Below are 19,346 nucleotides of genomic sequence, written 5' to 3' on the forward strand. Positions count from 1 at the left end.
GTATCAGCTAGCTTTTTATGTGTAACAAAGCACTCCAAAACTTAGTGGCTTGAAACAACAAATCATTGGTTTTCAGCAATGAGTGCTGGCTGGGTTTTGGGTGGCATCCCTTATGGTCTGAGCCAGGCTCAACTGCTGTCACCCCCACTTCCCACCCCAGGGTGGCTCACATTTCTGGGGCCTTAGCTGGGATGGCTGGGATGGCTGATCTCTCAGTATCCAGCAAGATTCCTTGGGCTTGTTCCGACGATGGGAGAATCGTCCTCGGCAGGAAGAGGGCAAGCCCCAAGGTGCAAGAACTCTTGAAGCTTCTGTGTCTGCTGAGAATGTCCCATTGGCCCCAACAGGTCACACGGCCAGGTCCAGATGCAAAGAGTGGAGGAACAGGCTGCACCTTTTGATGGAGGAAATAGAAAAGCTACATTGTAAAGAGGCACGTCTAGGAGGATGAGAATCTTTTGAATTCTAATGGAGACAGAAGAGGCCAAGTGACGTTGCTTGCTTCTGGTCTATGGTAGTTGCTCAATAAATCCCTGTTGAATGAATGTAGTTGCAAGGAGCTTTAGTTTCCCTCCACCTCACGTAATTGAGGTGAAGATGTTCAAAATATACTTCTCCCAGAGTCTGGTTCTGCCTGTGGATGGCCTTGGATGCCAAGAACACTGAGTCATCCTCTGTTTACTCTCTCATCATGGAAGAAGCCAGCAAAATCCAGTGACCTTAGTGAGAGGAACTATATGGCTTTTGTTTCCTTTATAGAAGCAACTGCTGGTGTAGACTGGGAGCTGGTGCTTCAGTTGTGCGGTTAAGACCACACTAGCTGGTTTCAGCTCTACCAGGTATTCACACATAGCTTTGTGGATAAGGATCGGTTGCCGAAATTGCTGGATAAACAGTGGGTCCGTCAGTCACCCGAGCGGGAATCCACCTAATGGTGTGCTGTGTGGGTGCAGGGCTCTCGTGGGCTGCCACCAGATGACATATAGAGCTCTGTACTAGGTTGTTCTTTTTCCATAGCTACATAGTGGAGCACTTCATGCCTTCAGCCTTGCGACAGGTGTTCTCTCCCAGCTTGAGAGTGAGAAGGGTCTTCCCATTGGTGGCCCACCACTGCAATCCACATCAACTCCTTGCACCCTAGCCTCTGTGGAAAACAAACATGAACCAACACACCCATAAAGCTGGGTATTTGAGGAAGCTGGAATGGCTTGTGTGATGATACCCCTGGGATGCTTCTGCTTCTCTGGAGGATTTTCTGCCCTTCTCTGCATGTGTGAATCCTAGGGCCATCGCTGGGTTTTGTGTGTGGGCTCTGGGATTCTTCTGTGTCTTACATTTCTCCATATGTATGTGGGGGTTCATTTGAGGGACTCTGGGACAGATCTAGGGGGAAAAGATATGACCAGTAGAGGGGGTGACAGGTAACACACTTTATTAGGTGGTGCTTGGGTAGGGTTACATGAGAAGGGAGGTCCCTCTCAGCATGAGACTGCCCAGTGGCTATGGTGGGTGGGCACAGAGGCTACCATCCAAAAGGAAGAGGGAGAAGGAAATCCTGGAAGACAGGAGAATCTAAAAGGGGGCTTACATGTGTAGGAGATGTTGCTCATCAACACGGTGGGGAGCCTCTGGGTTGGATCTCTGAAGGGCCCTAGCAGCTTGGGGTCTTATAACCACAGGCCTCTATGTCCTCAATGGCTTGTAGATGCTCAGAGAGGTTTCATGGGGTATGCAAAGCAGACAGGTTCGAAATGGATAAGAATCTGCTTATTGGGGCAATTTTTAAGATAATCTGATGTGTAAAAATTTGACTTAGACACCAGCAGGCTTTTGAGCTATACAGAGAAATTTGAGAAATACACAACCTAGGGACCAATACACAGAGGCCACCTTTGGGTCACTCATATAACACCATAACGGTTTTCTGCGGTATTCTTCCAAAGACCACCCCCTGAATTGAAATACTGTGGTCTCTGCAGAAGGACAAAAAAACACATGACAAGGGAGGGGCTGAGTGGCCATTGGGAGTGACATGGCATGGCATGACCTCAGAGGAACATCCACCCAATTCCTTACTCAGGATCACAGCGATAAAGTTCTCAGTTGGCCTCCACGGATGTTTTCTCTTACATGCTTGGGGAAAGTTAGCTGGCCTGGAGTCCTTAGCTGAAGCCTCCTGTCATCAAATCTATCTCTTCATTTCCTGAAATGCCTATAGTCAATTTGAAGTAATGCCATTTCTCCTATTTGGGAAAGACTAGAACATCAGAGCTGGAGACGTCATGTAGCCCAGTGTTTCAATAAAAGTGTTTCCAAGAGTGAGTTCCGTGGAGCCTACGTGTTGGAGAGAATCTGGGAACAAAAATTCAACGGTCCAATAAATTTAAAAAATGCTTCATAATCTAGTCCCTGCCTAAGGGTTCTCAAGACTGAGTTGTGTATTCAATGAATCCAAGACTGTATAGGAGCGAGGCACAAGACTGTGTCAAGTAGACCACCCTCTGGGAAGCCTCTTGAAAATACCTTCCTTGGAAGGTGTCCTAATGGTTGAGGTCTCCCAATGGTTGAGGAGGTCACAAGGTAGTGAAATTCAGATAGTAATAGTATTTTGTTTGTATTATGGTTGCATACCATAATGGATGGATGATGCATGAGAGGGAGGGAGAGAGAGAGAAGACAGTGTGGTTGGAGATAGAGCATTGACAACCATGTAGGGCTTTCCCCTTGGTCAATGGACCATAAGCGGTGAGTGCACTTTTACTCCTCTGAACTACATCTGACCATGTTTTTGCTGTGAGTCATGGGGATCCTCAGATTCAAAGTCACATACCTAGACCAATGGACTGCTGGCTCATTCATTGTCCCTCAAGATCAATAAGGGTCCAGGACACTTCTTCCTTTTTTGTGAGTCTCCTGATGTATTTAAATAAGTACAAAATAAAGTTATGAAACTCATGGTCCATGTAAGTGCTTACATTATACTATCAACATTGTAAGATGCACAACCTGCTTCCTTGTAAGATGCACAACTGAATTCAATACTGTCGTACTACCTCTGGGTCTGGATGTGTGACTCCATTTGGAGACAGCACAAGAGATGAAGCAAGGCCTGGCCCGTGGCTCTCCTGACCCCTCCCTGGGGTAGGCCTAGAGCCCATTTCCTCCACTTAAGCCAGAAAGTCACAGATTCAGCTGATGGAGGCACAAGACTAAGACGATGGATTATTAGTCACGATTGGCTCTGTGATAAGTTCTGTTCTATGCAAATGTATTTTTCCCACTTGATGTTGAACTCGAAAGCACGGTGTTGCATTGCATTCTCAAACTTTGCAGGCTTTCAGATTTTGCTTTCATTTTTTGTCACCGTGGAACTTGGAATGTGTCTGAAAGTATGTGTTTGTTGGAGTCTGGTGGTTGAGAACGCAGCGTCTTGCTTTCGGATTGTCAACATTTATATTTTGGCTCTACCATTCCAGCTGTGTGCCCATGACACTATTTAACCTCTTGGTGCTGTAGGGGTCAGAAATGTCCAGCCCTCCTGAGATTGTTGTAGGTATTAAATGAGAGGGCTAGCACAGTGCCTGGTAAGCACCCAATAAATTATAGATATATTATTTCCTAACTTTTCCCCCACTAAGCATGCATCGTTTACTTTTCCTCATTTCATTAAATAACCTTCTGCAATGTTATTTTTAATATCTATGTAATATCTCATCTTAGGACTGCACCAAAATTTCTCCAGTCATTTCCCTATGGTTTGAGATTTAGGATGCTCACATTTTCCTTCATGGTATAAAGGGTTCTAATGGCCAAATTATTGCATATCCATCACTCCTGTGAGATAAACTTCTAGAATTTTAATTTCTGGATCAGATTTCAAAGGTAATTGCCACAGGAGGCCCAGGCTTACCACTGAAGTCCCCTGGATAGATATTCCCTGGTCTTTAACAGGGAAGAGTAAACATGTTTGAAGCTTTGCCCACTTCTGCCTTGGACCTCTCAAAGGGATCTGACATTTGTCCGTGAACTTCCCTGGCTTCCGCTGAGGTTTCACACTTGATAAGTGGTTCAGGGAGTCAGAGATGAAGAAAACATCTGTGTTCAAGTTCATTTTTAGTGCAACTGCTGTTCCTTTAGCTCAGAGGCACTCATAGGATGATGCATCGTGAGGACAAGGATGCATCCTGGGGCTTGTTCACTCGGATTGTCTTCTGGGATGGTTGGTGCTCATCTTGTTTTTCTTGCAGGAGATTAATGCCCGCATGGCTCGGTGTGGCTTCGTCTACCTGACTCAAGCATTCCCTTGGCTTATAGTGGACTCTCCTCTCCACCTCCCTCAAAAAGGACAACCTCCAACGTGGCGCCCAGGCTGCCTTCCTCGGCACTATCGTACCTGGTCTGAGGGGTCTAGAAAATCCATCCATTCCCGCTTATCCCAGCCCCAGCCGTGTGGCAAGATTGATGGCCTTCCCCACCTCCATGGGCCTCTCCCTGGCCTGGAGCAGAAAAATGTCCCTGAGCTGTTCAGAGTCTCAGAAAAGTTTCAGAGTTTTCCATCTCAAGCACACGTCAGTTTCGGACCCTCTCCTGCTTAAATTGCTCCCAGATCCCTTGTCCGCTAGCTCACGAGATATCAGAAAAGCCCGCTCTCTTGCCCTCTGCTTGCATCTATGGAATCTGGCTTTCCTAAGCAACAAGCATTCGGGAACAAAGAATTCTTTGTACTCTGTATGGTTCCAAGGGCACAGCATGATTGTTCTGTGCTTTCCTGCTCCCACAGGTGAAGGAGCTTAAAGCGCCATTTGTCCCAAGATAAATTTGTGATTTTTAAAGACAGTAATTGAGGGGACAGGCCCTGTGCCAACTTGACTGTGTGTGTGTCTTCAGGCTGCTTTCTACCTGCTTCTGTTGGTCACGGAGAACATCTTCTGGGGGCTTGGATTTGCCATCATTCCAAACATGGCTATTTATAGGGATCTGCTCAGGGAAGTCAAACTGGCTCCTTCCATTCCTTCTCTTCTCCCTTCTCCTCCTCTTTCCTCTCTTTCTCTTTGGCCTCCCTCCCTTTCCCTCTGCCTTCTTTCCCCCCGTGCTTGAGCTCTTAATACTAAGCTGCTCAGAAGAGTCAGAGGACTGTAGATGAGGCAGTAACCTCCCTTTTGAGGACCTTTCCAGACCAGATGTGTGCAGGCTTCGCCAAGAACGCCCACACAGGCTGCTGGCTGCCCTGAGACAGGAAAGGCTTCATTTATGGTGTAAACACTTCCCCAGATATTGACCCAGTGCCTGGCGACACCGAGGCTCTGATGACCGCTTCATCAACAGGACAAATGTCCAATTAAGACTCACCTCTGTTTGCTTTTTTTTTTCTCCCCTTGGGGAGTCCACATGATGGAAAAAAAAAATCACAGGACTGGAAATCAGAGGAACTGGTTTCGGGGCCCAGCCCTGGCACGTACTCGCCGGTGGCTGGAGGAAACACGGCGAATTCTCCAAGCTCCGCCTTCTTCATATAGAAGATGCTCAAAAACCATCCCCCCCGTCGAGTAAGCTACCACGGGTGGGCGGAAGCATTTCCGAAACTCGAAATGTAGATGGAAAAGGGGCTGCGTTCCACTTCCAGCACCTGCTTAGATCCCGTCCCCGTGGATGAAATCAAACTGTCATCTGCAGGATACAGAGCTTTACGGGCGTGTGACACAGAGACCTTGCGGGCAGAAGCAGGCAGGACCCCCGCGAGGGGAGCTCACGGACCTGGTGGGAGCAGTGGAGGTCTTAGGATATTTTCCTGCTTTTTTAATGGAAAAAAGAAATGCAGATGTAGAAATAGATAGACTGTATCTTTGGCAGAAAAACGAAATTGGATTATGTGATGTGTATGGCAGCATCGTGACAAAGTATAGATGTTCTCTGACGGCCAAGGTTAGGGTACAAGATAACATGGGGTACAGAGCGTGGCCTCTGTGGTCGGGATGTCTGCTTCGCAGCTGGCCTTTGCCATTTTCTCGTGGGGTGGGGTGTCCCTGAGAAAGCCACTCAGTGTCTTGCTGTGCCTGTTTCCCCTCATATGGAGAAAGGACGATCAGGGTGCCTATTCAGAAGGTTGTTGTAAAGAGGGGCGCCTGGGTGGCTCAGTTGGTTAAGGGTCTGCCTTTGGTTCAGGTTATGATCCCAGGGTCCTAGGACTGAGCCCCGCATCAGGCTCGCAGTCTGCCTGACTCTCATGGTCCCTATTTATAAAATGGGCAGAAATAATAATAGAAGTAAAATATGACTTGGTCAATATGTTATTCATTATCATGGCAAGTGACCCTGGGGGATACTCTCCATGGCCCTGAGGATGCACTGCTCAACATAGATGGACTGGGGTTTCTTTTGGCCAAGGAAGGCCTCCAGAACAGGGGAGAGAGAGGCCCAAGAGGAGGCAGAGAGCCTGGCCCAGGTGGGTAGAGACAAGTGCGTTGGTGCCCGATGGATGGGTCAATGGGGAGCACAGCAGGGACCAGCTCTGCTGCATTGAAGCCTCAAGGAGCTCCTCAAACAGGTCTCAGCCAAAGCCAGCAAGTTTTCAGGGCTTGGCTGTAGGAGATGGGGGGATCAAAGGAGAGAGAGGGCCAAGAGAGCTGGTCCTGGAACATGCAGCTCTTGGAAGGATGGAGGGCTGATTAGATTGGCACTATCCAGCCGGAAGAAAAATCTATGCCTCCCACCTGCACCCTGCCCTAGGCTTCTTGCTCTGGAGAAGGAGCAGAAATGATGTTAGATGTCTTTAGGCTTAATCTGGCCTGAGGGGCAGCAACCTCATCCTGCAGCCTTCAGGTAGGATCATGGGGGCCATCTAGGAAGGGGGTTATCTGGGGAAGCCCAAAGTCATGCTCACTGGGCCTTCACTCACCCCCTATGTTGGGGAGGATTGAGGGAACTTCTCTCTCTCTCTCTCACACACACACACACACACACACACACAGACACACAACACACACCCCCCAGATACACACACACGCCCCTGTGTTACCTGGTAAGACTGAACCGAAACCCTGTCTAACCCTGCAGCCCACACTGGGCCTTACTTCCATTTGGGCCCCATGACAGAAGGCAGCTAGAAGGAAACCAGGGACCATCTGACGCCTTGTGACAATCTGGCTGGACACTGGAACATCTCGAGGAATGTGAAAAATTACCCACACCTGAGCTGCATCCCAGACCACTGAGTCAGCCGCTTGGCACCCAGGCCCAGGCCAGGCGGTATGCAAAGCTCTCCATCATTTTAACGAGCAGTCAGATCTCATGAGACCCAAGGCCGTGTTACACTGTTTCACCGGGACCGGAAAGATCCTGGGTGGGAGCAGAACGGTGAGCGGGCCCTTGGGACCCCCTTCTGCCTGCGGAGCCTAACAAAACATTAAAGTGTTTGTGGCAGAGAGAGACTTCCCCAAACTCTACAGAACACTACAGATTACCCCCCTTTACCTCCCCCACCGCCGACACAAGAGGTGGGGGAAATTGCCAGAATTCCAAAGGACTCCTTCAATAAAACCAAGTGCCCTGTCTCGGCGTTTTCACCCAGGAGAACTTGCTAGAGATGGAGTACCCTCTCAGAGAGCTTGAAGGAGCATCCGGTGCAAAGAGCCTGAAGAAGACGGTACCGTCGTTTGTCTGCCTCTCCGTAACTTTTGCAATTGCTCTCCTAGCCTGTCCTGCCTGACGGGGTGGAATGTCTTCAACAGAGACTTGTTTACTTGGATTGGATTATCTCGTGAAGGTCGACATTATCTGTGCAATGTCGGAGCTCCTTAAAACGATGATGTCGATTAAAAATGAGACTGAGTCTGCAGGTAACACATAAGACACGATGCACACAGACTCTTCACACAGTGTATTTCCTCCTTGTGGAATCCCCTGGAGGGGTGAGAGGTGGGGCGCTGGGAGCTGGGGGTGCTCTGTTATCACTCAGGCTGGCACTGTGGGAATCGGCTTGGCTTCCCACGTTGCGGGCATACCCCAAGTCCTTTCTCTGTTGATCCCCGGTTCTCCGTGTTCGGGAGGGCCCCTTGGGATCACTGTGCTCTGGCAAGTACACAAAACAGGGTGCTGTCTCTTTAAGTAGTAGAGACTGAGAAGCTCTCAGGCCACCATGACATATCCCTGCATTGGACCAGCCCCTGAATAAACTGGAAAGACGCCTGGTCTGGCTTCAGTTACAGGGAGCACCACCAGGGAACATCTCAGGGAGCCTGGTTGCAAGCAGTGGGGCTTAGAGTCTGCCTGCTGGTCTCTCCGCCACCCTGTGGGGAGAGCCTTGCCTTGGCATCCCTTGTGTTTGACTGCAAAGAAACCCGCGTGGAGGAAGGGGTTACCCCATTTGGCCGGGTGAGTCTTCTTGGCAAACTGTCTCTCTGGATAGTGCGTGCTTATGCTTCTGGGAGAACTGCCTGATCCCTCATCCCCTGCAAACCAGGACTGGTAGGGATTGCAGTGGAAATGGTGTGCTGTGTTGCAATTGACAGAGAGTCAGAGGATGTTTTAAATCCTTGATGAAGAGCTGGCTGTATACTCTTGCTGGGGAGGTGAGAAGGACTATCTGAGAGCATCTAGGAAGCCCAGCGCATCCAGATTTGAAGGCAGAAAGGGGACCTGATGCTATTTCCCTGGTGGGAAGCAGCTCTGCACACATGGCTGGCAGGGAACCTCAGGTTGGGAAGCAGGTCAGGGAGAGGTTTCCACCTGTAGCAAAGCACTGGCCGGGCCCTGGGTATGGCCAAGCCTGGTCGACATTGCCCTGGGCAGTGTCTCCTTTCCTACCCTGGGAACTGGGCAGGCGAGAGGCAGTGAGGGCTGAACCAAAGGGTTCAGGTTCACGTGTTCTGAAACCCACAGCGCGGTATCACCTGCTCATGGACTAAAATATTGGGTTCACGGGAGAGGAAGAAACAAGCTGTGCTTTACAGTGTGTGTGCTTTTCTAGATGTATATACTTCATTAAAAAGTTTACTTGGAACAAAAAGAAAAGAAGAGAAAGAAAATCCCTAGTTCACTATGCTAATATTTGTGAAGTGCTTAGAATAGTCCTGGGGACATAGTGACCACATAAATGTTGGTTAAATAAACAAAATAAAAGTCTCAAATGGCATAAAGTGAGGCCATGATTCCTGGGGCACTGCTGACCTATAAAATGATCCAGGAGGAGAGAACACAGCGCTATTCCTCTGGTTGGTTTTCTACTTGCATATGAACTTCAGACCTGTGGGATTTCTAAGCCATTTTAGCTGGGGCGGGGGGAGGGGGGGTGTCTGCCTTGCCTTGAGGGCTAAAGATGATATAATAATAACCAATGACAATTTACTGAGTCCTGGTCCCTATGTTCTAGGCATTATGCTAACTGCTTCACACACTTCCTCCCCTTTACTCACCCCCATAAAATAGGCATTACCAGTCCTGCTTGCGGATAAGAAAATGGAAGCTCACTGAACTTCAGCCTTTCCCCCAAGTTCACAACCCTGAGTAATCAGGTTTGTCTGAGCCCAGAGCTGGAGTGCCTAAGCATTGCCCTATTCCCCGTCTCCCAGATCATGCGTAAAGTCCTGCTAAAGTGCCAGCCACATAATGGGCATTGAGTGAAATTTTTACATGTCACCTTTTTAATCTCATAAGAATTTTTCAAAGACCATTGCTCAAGGAATATTTCAGATAATGTACTTTTACTTAAGGATAAGAATATGCAATCGGCTCTCCTAAGCAGCTACGTTCAAAGAGTAAAATCCTATGGAATTGTTTGACTCATTTAGAGGGATAAGCTTTTATGACACAGGACACCAGCAGGAGACGTCTGTGTGCCCGGGTGTGCAAAAAGTGCTGCATTAGTAAGCAAAGACATTCAGAATCCACATTAAGGCTCCTTGTTGGCGCCTCAGGGCTCTCCCATCCGAGAGCCTTCCTTGGGCCCACCTGTGCCACGCCCAGCAGGGCTAGTCTCTCTCCGGGTGACGCTGGGCGGACCACGTTCAGGCCACTATGAATCAGCGGATTTCCCTAGCTGTTCTTCCCCCACGTCCAGTGGCCGACTCCCCACCCTACGGCCCGGCACGCCGGCGGAGGCTGGGAGCCAGGCCAGGCGAACTTCGACTGGAGCTTACCCGGTTGTGGTCTGGTTTTGCCCAGGCTAGGAGGAGCCAGACCGCCCCCCTACCCGGGCACGCTGTTCTGTAGTCGGCGGGACTCTCCCTCCTCCCGCTAATTCTCACCCAAGCAGGGCCCGCCAGTGGGTCCCCTCGAGTCCCGGGAACCCGGCACACGGCCTAGGTGCAGACACCGACACGGCGGGCGGGCGCGGGGCAGGTGTGCCCGGCTGAAATGCCACGGCAGGCCAGGCGCGCCCGGACCCTAGAGGAGAGGGACGCCTTCCAGCGCTGAAGTGTCAGCTTCCCCCCTTCGCGGAGGAGAGGACTCCAGCCTTGGCCCCCGCGTGGGCGCAGTCCGCGTGCGTGCGCCCCAAAGCCCAGCGCTGGGCACCGGCGGGGGCGACCTCGGGAGGGCTTTTCCCACGTGGCCTAAGGGGGCGGAGGGACCAGTTTATTGGCCAGCACTTGGGCTCCAGGAACTCGGGGAGCCAGAGGAAGCGGAGGTGAGAAAGCTCAGCTGCCGCCTAGTTTCGAGTAGAAGTCGCAGCGGTTTTGCAGGGATCGACTTTCTCCTGAGGCGCAGTGGAGGCCGAGTAACCATCTCCTGCCCTCCTTCCCTCCTGCCCTCTCCCCTCCCCGAGGCCCGCCCCCCTGCACACGCTGACCCAGGGACACACCCTATTGCAGCGACGCAGACAGGGCGTAGTTCCCGTTAAAGGGGAACGCCGGGAGCCTCCCTCTGGCCCCTCGCTTCGCGCGCGCAGCCCGGCAGCGCAGCTCTCTTCGGGGACGCTATAGGCCGAGCGAACGCACGGAGTTGTTTGTGCCGGAGGCCACTTTGAGGATCGGGGACAACCATCCCTTTGGGCTGTAAGTGCTTTGCTAGGGAAAGTGGAGATGGAGGAGAAACGTGGGCATCTTCCGTCGATGGTGCCAGAAAGCGCGGAGCAGGCGCGGGCTTTGGGCTGGTCAGGTCTCCGAGCTGTCTTTCCGAGCTCAGACAGACAGACCGCAGTCTGTCTTGTACAGTTCTTACGGGCATTGTAGGAGATACGGCGTGGCTTGCCTTATGGTGCATAAGTCGTAAGGGGCGCGGGTGGTGGTGTCCGGATGTGGGGCAGGGGCTGAGCAGTTTTCGTCTCGCTGGAGAAGCGCCTACTTGGGGACTCATTGGCAAATTGGTTCCTGCGGTGGACACCTGGGGGGAGGGCTACTGGACCCCCGTGGTCCCCCAATTTCTAGCCACGTACCCTATATCCGATTATCCTTCTGTGTCCCTCCCCGGCTCTCGGAGCCACTGGATTTAATTTAAACCTTCTGGGAGACATCGGAAAACCGGGCTTATTTCTTCCCGTGCATTCCAGGGTTCTTTTGAGTGTGTTGCTTATGGAGAGCAACGGAGGGGCCTGGTTACTGGGTACTTTTCTGAGTTACTGAAACGTCGTCTCCCTGGTCCAAGGCCCTGTACTGAAACGGTCCGCCCAAGTGCAGCAGGGTTTTCACAGCCATACGTATCCTCTAACGGTTCACCCGGGTCTTCAGTTCCCCAAGGTCTGTAAAATGAGGGGCCAGGACCGCACAACTGCGGAGGGAAGATGTCCTGCGGGCTCTGGCGGGCTGCAGTTCTCCTGGGACTCAGCCCTTCATCCTCCGCCTCTCCTTCCCACCGGACGTCTGGCCCCCTCCATGGACGCTCCTGGGCGCGCGTCCCGGAGCGCCGCGGCTGGACGGGGTTGCGTCTCGGCTGTGCGTGCCGGCGGCGCGGCCGGGACCCCGGCGATCGGGCGAGGGGCCAGCCCGGGGGAGCAGGGCCCGGCCCGCCGGGGCCGCCTGGGGAAGCGCGCGGTGGGCGGGAAGCGCAGGGTCGGGCCACTCTCCCGGCCACTCTTTCCTGCCCACGCTCCCCCGGCTCTGCGCCTCCTCTCCGGAGCCGCCCGTGCCGATGCCAGGCTGAGCTGGGGCCAGGACGGCTCCCCAGCGCTGGCAGAAGCCGGTGGAAACTCGGAGACTAACGGAATGCGGAGAGCACCGGGTCTGGGAAACCAGCTCGCAGCCGCGCGCTCTCCCTCACAGCGTGCCGCTGGTGTCCCCAGGCCTCCGGCAGAAATCTGGGCGCCTACCCCCGGACCCCCCACCTCCCCCTCCGTGAAGGGGAAAGGGGCACATTCTCCTCCTTCTGCCCCCTTCCCCACGTGGGGCTGGGCTCGGAGGCAACCCCGGGTGGGTGGAGGTGTGCCGCGGCCTCCGCTCGTCCTTCGGGAAAACCCTGTCCTCCTGGGGTGACTTAGACGTGCGTACCCCTTGCTTTGTTCCCAAAGCCGCAGGCGGGCCCGGCGGCTGCCGGGCGGGGATGCTGCGGTCGGCTGCTGCCCTCTCTCGGCCGGCCGCCGGGAGGCGTGCGGGCGCCCGGGGCCGGGCCAGGCGGGCGGGCGGGCGCGGTGCCAGCCCCCTGCATTCCGCCGGCGCCGGGACCCTCCCTCCGCGCGCTCCTCCTCCCTCACTCGCTCGCGCCAGTTGGTTCGGCCTCACGTCCAGCTTCGGCTCTCTTTCCTGGCAGGCAGGAACTCCGCTGAGCGCAACTTGCCGCCAGAATGCTCCTCCTGTTGCTGGGCATCATCGTCCTCCACGTCGCAGTGCTGGTGCTGCTCTTCGTCTCCACGATTGTCAGCGTGAGTGGCGGGGGGCGGGCGGGGCACCCCGAGCTCCCCCCTCCCCCCCACAGTGCTCCGGCCTCCCCCAGGCGATTCCGGCTGTACTCCCCCTAGTTCAGCGCCGCCGTGTTATTTGCAGACAACGTGAAGTCTCAGACGTCCCCGCGGGCGTTTGGCAGTTTCTGGCAATCTGCCCCCTTTCAGTTGTTTTGAGAAAACCGGAGCAGATTCAGGGGTAGGAGGGAAGCAATCGCTGGACTAGGTTAGCTGCGCAGGCCTCCATTTAAGCCAAATTTCGGTGCGGAGCCAGGGCTCCCCCACCTTCATTTGATGAGATTGCTTAGCATTTTTTTTTTTTTTTCTCGCCGTAGATTCGTTGAGGAAGGAAGCGGAGTATTTATGGAGTTTTGTTTTTCTCCACATGTCATAGGGTCAGATGGGCGGCTTAGTTCATACAACACCCCTGGAGGGCTGGATATTGGAAGGTTAACATGGGCTCTTCCAGAAAAGAGTTCACAGCCCTGGGTCTGCTTTGTGATGTGGACCCAGCGCCTTCCACTATTAAGCCTCCACTCTAGGAACAGGTTATCAGGGTATAACTTGGGTCACAGAACCATCCAACGTCAAGCACATTCGATCTGAAACTATGACTGTGGCTTTAACTTCTTAGTGTAAGGCAAATTCCAGGCACGCTATTCCCCTCTGTTTCAAAGGTTGAGAGATAATTAGGTCGGAATGAGAAATACTGATGTTGGGGGCTTGTGGGTTGTTCTATCATTTGTAAGTGTCTTTACAGCATCTTAATTAATCTTGTCGGATTAATAGGAATTATGGGTAAGGAGAGAGGCTCAGAGGGGTGGTACTTTGGGGGAGCGACACTCAGGAGATCAGGGAGGGGAGCGGGCTTGAATGCAGGTGTCCTGGGCTCAGTCCGAGGCTCCTTCTACCATAGTACATACTTCTGCATATACTGGCTTATACGCCTGTGTGCTGCCTTCACTTGCAAACACTGGGCCTCCCTGAGCCAGACCCCCACCTCTCTGCCTTCCCTTCGCACCCCGCCAGCTTGTCTGATTTAAGATGTCTGGTTCTTTCTAGCAATGGATCGTGGGCAATGGACACGCAACCGACCTCTGGCAGAACTGCAGCACGTCTTCCCCGGGCAACGTCCACCACTGTTACTCATCATCCGCGAACGGTGAGACTGGGTTTTTGCTCCACACGCTTGTCTTGGTCTGTGGGTGCCGTGTTTCTCAGTCCAGACCCGGAAACACTTGTTCTTGGAAGACACAGCTCTAGCGTTGTTGCTGGGGTGGGGCGGAATGCAGCGGGGGACCAGGAATCCAAGACTAAGGGAGAGGAGCAGAAGTTTCTCTGGCTAAGCCAAGACCCTGGGTGTCATTGTACGTTATCTCTTCCCGGAAAGATGCCCTAGAGCTCCCCCTTATCACTTGATGTAATGCTCCTTGTGAGCAAAGAAATGCAGACACAGATAGGCAACGGAGGCCGCTCCATGGCAAGACTTTAGGCTAACCCCATTGGGACTTTGGATCCAGCTGGCATCTTTGCTCTGCTGGCTGTCTCTATCCAGAAATGTCCTGCCTCTGCCTGTTTCGGTGACGGTCCCAAGGGTAGTCTTTGGTCCAGCTGTTGGCCCCCCATTTACAAGACTGCTTTTCTAGGTCGTGGGCCTCCCTGCTGCCATTTAGCATCGGAACCTTTGAGTGTTTCCTTGTGGCAAGATGGGGCCTCGAAGCTATTTGCAGAATGCTAAACCGAGCCTGGGAGGGCCCTCCATCCGGAGGACTGTGTTTCTCCTCTGTCCTCCGCGTCATTGCTTGTGAGATACTTGAAACCAGGCTTACTTGGATTCAAGTGAAGGGGATAATTGACAGTGAAGTACCCACTAGACACCTCAATACTCAGAGGGAGCAGTACTCAGCAGGGAGTCTTGTGTCTTTGGATGTGGAGAGGCCAAGGTAAAGAGGGTGCATTCTTTTGGGTGGCTGGGTGCTGTTCAGTGGCATCGTGGCCCCTGGGAGGGGCCGCAGTGCTTGGTGTTGAGGACAAAGTGGGCTTGGCTTGGTACAGTCTCACGTTTCAAAGGATATGTCCTCAGCCTGGAGGGGGCAGTCATTGTAGGATGGGCAGAGAGAGCTTTCTTGACATCCTGAGTTTTAAAAGGCCAATAGAGTACGGCTTTCATTGTTGCTGAAGGTGCTCATGATCCAGTATCTCTGTTGAAGATGCTCCAACCGATGAGAGAGACCAATTTAGACCGAGCGCAATAAAGCGGGCAGTGAAGGGACCCTTCGTTCTAGCTTTGCACAATGCAGTTTCCTTGCTGGGCTTTGCCTCCTGTGGGCTTGGCACCCAATAATACCCAAGCTGTCACCGAAACATTACAAAGCAAACATCTCGAGCCTCAGTATAAGGAGAAAGTGCTAGACTAGTTATTTGGTAGTTTCTGTGGGGAGGATAGGCAAGGAATAGAAAACCCTGCTTTATGTTCTCATTTTCCTTGGGGAGAAGAAAAGAAAGGACTCTCTCTGTCATTTTTTTTCTCGGGAGTGCATGAAAGATACTGAATTAAAAACATCCCAGAGGGTGCACAGTGAGTTTGCATGGTGCGTTGGCAACCAGGCAAATGGAATGAAATACTCATATGCGTGCCTGAGAATGTGGCCATAGCCCTGCTTGTCCCCAAAGCCGCAGGATCCGGTGTCTCCCCCTTTCAGGGTCTGGCTCAAGTTCCCTGAAGCCTCGGGAAGGGAGGCGCCCTGCTCACTACTGACACCTGGTGGTCACAAGTGGTGACGCGGCCCAAAAGGGTGGCTTTCGCCGAGGAGGGGCGTGTCCACAGGCGCCCCTCCCAAGTGGCATTGGCCATGTGGGGTTGGCATGGACGGGGGCAGAGGAGCAGCCCTCTAAACTGTGCTTCCACCGTGTTTGGGAAGAAGGGCGCTCTTACCTCGGGGCCTGTTCATCTCAAAGAGGGACCAGTGTTACTTTCATCAGGAAACCTCTCGTCTCTTAACTGGCTCTTTATGTGCCAAGCTCATTCTTTGGGTTCATTGACAATGACTTTGGGGTCTTTCTTGTGGGCTCCAAATCCACGTGGTTGCTTTGCGGGGGGGAGCATCTGCTTTCTCAGATGTTTTGAGGGAATCTGGGCACACCCTTAAGTAAGCTGGGTTTGTTTGGATTTGAGCTTCTTCTAAGTTAGAAGTTTCCATGGAAGCTTCCCCAGTAGCTGTTAACTCTGCTGACGTCTCCCTGGTGGGTCAGCTCCGATGGGGGGCAGAATCCTCTGGGCCTCCTTTGCCTTGCTGATCCAGCTGAAAAATCTCCGTGGCAAACAGTGGGCGCAAAAATATATAATTACAAAACTTAGATGCCCTTTATGAATGAAACTATATTAAGTTGTGAGCCACTGACTTTGGTCCTCGATGGCCCCCAGGATGTTCCAAACATACTTTTTATGGACGTGATCAAAAGCAACTCGCTATTGATATCCATTTGCAAAGAGCACGTTGCAAGTGTGTTATGTGAACCGACGTTGGTTGATCTGGCTTGCTAATTTTTCCTGAAGGGGCTCGTGTTTGTAAGTATGGGGCCAGAGCGTGACCCCTCTCGGAGCCGGGAGTGGAGGGGAGTGGTTACCGTGCACTTTGTCTTCTGCATGGACGGTGCCCCTTGCTCACCACGTTAACCTCATGGTGGTCAAACCGCTGTGTTATGTAGTTGGAAGGCGATGTCTCCGATCTTTCCCCCTAACTACCCCTTGCTATTAGAAGTGGTTTCAGATTTCTTACGAGCTGCCCTCAACCCTGCCTGCCTTCGTATTTTCTGAACATATTTACACACCTTCTGGCTCCATCCTGAACCTGGCTGCAGGTCGAGATGAAAGAGCTTTCATGGGTCCTATGCATCATCACCTAGCTTTGAATGCCACTTGGACCCAGGGAATACAGGGCCTTGGAAACTGGGGACCTTGCCCTTGAGGGTCCTGAGCTCTTTGAGGAGCCAGGGGATAAGTGTGGAAGGATGAGTCACTGTGAAGGCAGTAGAGGCCAGATGCCCAAGGAGTGGGGGCAGGCAGGCAGGACCAGAGTTCAGGGGAGGAAGTGGAAGAGAAGTCTTGTGTGGGAGGTGGGATTTGATCCATCCTCCAGAGGATGGGCAGGATTTAAATAAATACAGGCAAGGAGGAGGATATTCCCTGTCCAGGCAATGATGTGACCACCAGCAAGGGGACAGCAAAGCAGGGGGACGTGTCAGACCCGTCGGCTAGTATTCTGGTTAGGATTAAGATTGACTGCATGTAACAGAACATCTTCAAGGGGCAGGGGCTTAAATAAGATCGTTTATGGCACTTGTATGAAAGCGTCAGAGATGCTCCCCCCTCTTGTGCTCTTTCTCTCTCTCACTCTCTCTCTCATATAAGTAAATAAAATCGTTAAAAAAAAAAAGAAAGCGTCAGAGACCCAGGCACTTTCTAGCTCCTTTCTTCGCCATCTCTTAGATTTGGTCCTCATCCTCACAGACTAAGGGGCTGCTGGAGCTCCAGCCATCTCATCCACGCTTCAGGCAGCAGGGTGGAGAAAAGAGGAGGAGAAGAATGTGTGCCCTTCCCTTTTCATGAAATGTCTCCACATAGACCACACACTTCTTTTTCTAGCTTTTACAGGAACTTAGTCACGGCAGCCACACCTAGTTAACAAGGGAGGCCAAGAATGTAGTCATTTGGCCTCGTGGGAAGCATGGCTTCTCAATTCCTAGAAATTTCATAGCAAGCACTTCTCCGTAAGCCTGGCTTGAAACACTTCTCTCCAGGACTTTGACCATCCCCCCACTCTGTACCCGTTCATACTGTTTTACCATAGCTCTGCTGGGTCCTATGCAGTTTCCGAGCAGAGCCCCATTATTTTAGGATTATTCAAATATTTCATCTCTCCTCTGTCCTGGGCTCCATCAGCCGCCCCACCATTCTGACAGAGCCCCATATCGGAAAGTGTATAACCCTTAGACTTCCCTCTGTTTCTCTCCGTCTCCCATCATTAAGTCTTATTTAAGTCTTGTTTCATGATGTCTTTGGGATCTTTGTTTTCTTCCAGCCTTGACTTCTCTTCTGAACTGCAGACCTGCATATCCAGCCATCTACTAGATATTTGCACAGGGATGTCTCAGAGGCACGCCCGAACTAGTCAGTCTGCATCCTCTTCCACCGAACCTACGTCTTTGATAGTTTCTAGGATTTGAATGGCCCGCCCTGGCCATTGACCATTCCCTTGTGGGTCGCCATGCCTGCAGGACTTATCAGAGCCCTAACCCCTCACCTTGCTTGTTTCTTTGTAACTCATGTTTCACATCGAATCCGGGGTGATATTTTTAAAAATACAAAGCCAGGCCTATGACTCTGGATTTGAAGGCTTTCAGAGGCCTCTCCCTGGTCTTAATCTTCAGATGGAGATCTTTACCAAATCCCAAAGGATCTACCTGAATGATCTGTTCCCATGAAACCTCATCTTCCCTCGCTTCTCCCTCCCTCATCTTGGAATGTTAGCCTCCTCTTACTTCCTTGATCATGAACTTCCCATCTCAAGGTCCCCCCTCTCTCCCTTTCTCCCTTCCTCTGTTCTTTGGTGCCCAGCAGCTTGCTGGATTGCTGGATGCTTACCCTCTACCAGGTACTATTGTAGATGCTGAGAATGCAAGAGTGAGCAAGAGTTTGCATTTTAACAGGTGAAATAAACAGCCAAGAAACATGGATAATTTGGGGCAGCCATCGGAACTACAAAGAGAACGAAACAGGCTAATGTGTCATGAGGGATTGGGGTAGAGAAGGGAGCCTTTTGCAGGAATGACCCCTTGAGGATGACCAGGAGTCAGCTGTATGAACATCTGGGAAAGGTTCCAGGCAGAGGGGCCATCCATTACAGGCTCTCTGGGCAAGGAAGGGGCCTGGCAGCGTTGAGGGGCCGAGGGCAGGCCAGACAGTGGGAAGACAGAGGGTGAGGGGTAGAAGAGCACGCTGGCCTGTAGATCCTTCTAGACCTTAGTAAGCAGTTTGGTCCATATGGGTGCTTTTTTACTTTTTACAGTCTCATTTAGCCTTGCTGTGTTTTATATGCATCTCTGTCCATTTTATTCCAAGTTGCAGCAGCAGTCCGGATCATTTATAAGACAGAACACATCAGAAATCTTGCACAGTAGAAATGCACTGATGTGCGTTTCGGGTCATCGTCCCGAGACGTGGGATTCTTACCACTTTCATCATTGCTTTTCTTTCCCTCTGCCACGTTGCCCATCTTCCTCATTGAGATCTTTTATTTTCACACAAAATCCCGTAGGGATTTACCTATTTCCCATTTAATTTTCAAAATAGCCATAAATGTTATTTCGTGGTAGGAAATTAGTATCTGGTAACAAATCGGTTCTTTCTGCTTTGAGTAAGAAAGCGGAGCCTCAGGGTATGGCAGGCAGGGCCCGTGGGGCGGCGTCCATATCAGCAGACATCCATCCAGAGACAGAGGAGGCCAGTTTCTAGAGCCCTGGTTTTCAAACTAATGAGATC

The 19,346-nt window shown here is 51.8% G+C and overlaps 1 protein-coding gene across 2 annotated transcripts in view; it reads left to right on the plus strand.

Moving 5' to 3' along the window:
- The first annotated feature begins 8,214 nt into the window (after positions 1-8,214).
- The window catches only part of PMP22 (peripheral myelin protein 22), a 30,541-nt gene continuing 19,409 nt past the window's right edge, over positions 8,215-19,346 (plus strand). The window contains exons 1-3 of one of the 2 annotated variants that reach the window (XM_081805688.1): positions 8,215-8,370; positions 12,676-12,787; positions 13,868-13,967. In XM_081805688.1, coding sequence (XP_081661814.1) covers positions 12,710-12,787; positions 13,868-13,967 — 178 coding nt within the window. In that variant the 5' untranslated portion in view covers positions 8,215-8,370; positions 12,676-12,709. Of the gene's footprint in view, positions 8,371-10,828; positions 10,989-12,675; positions 12,788-13,867; positions 13,968-19,346 lie in introns of those variants that run through there. The other variant, XM_006741413.3, reaches the window with a different exon arrangement.

This window comes from Leptonychotes weddellii, chromosome 15, assembly GCF_054177405.1.
Source record: "Leptonychotes weddellii isolate Sample4059 chromosome 15, ASM5417740v2, whole genome shotgun sequence".
Taxonomy (NCBI): Eukaryota; Metazoa; Chordata; class Mammalia; order Carnivora; family Phocidae; genus Leptonychotes; species Leptonychotes weddellii.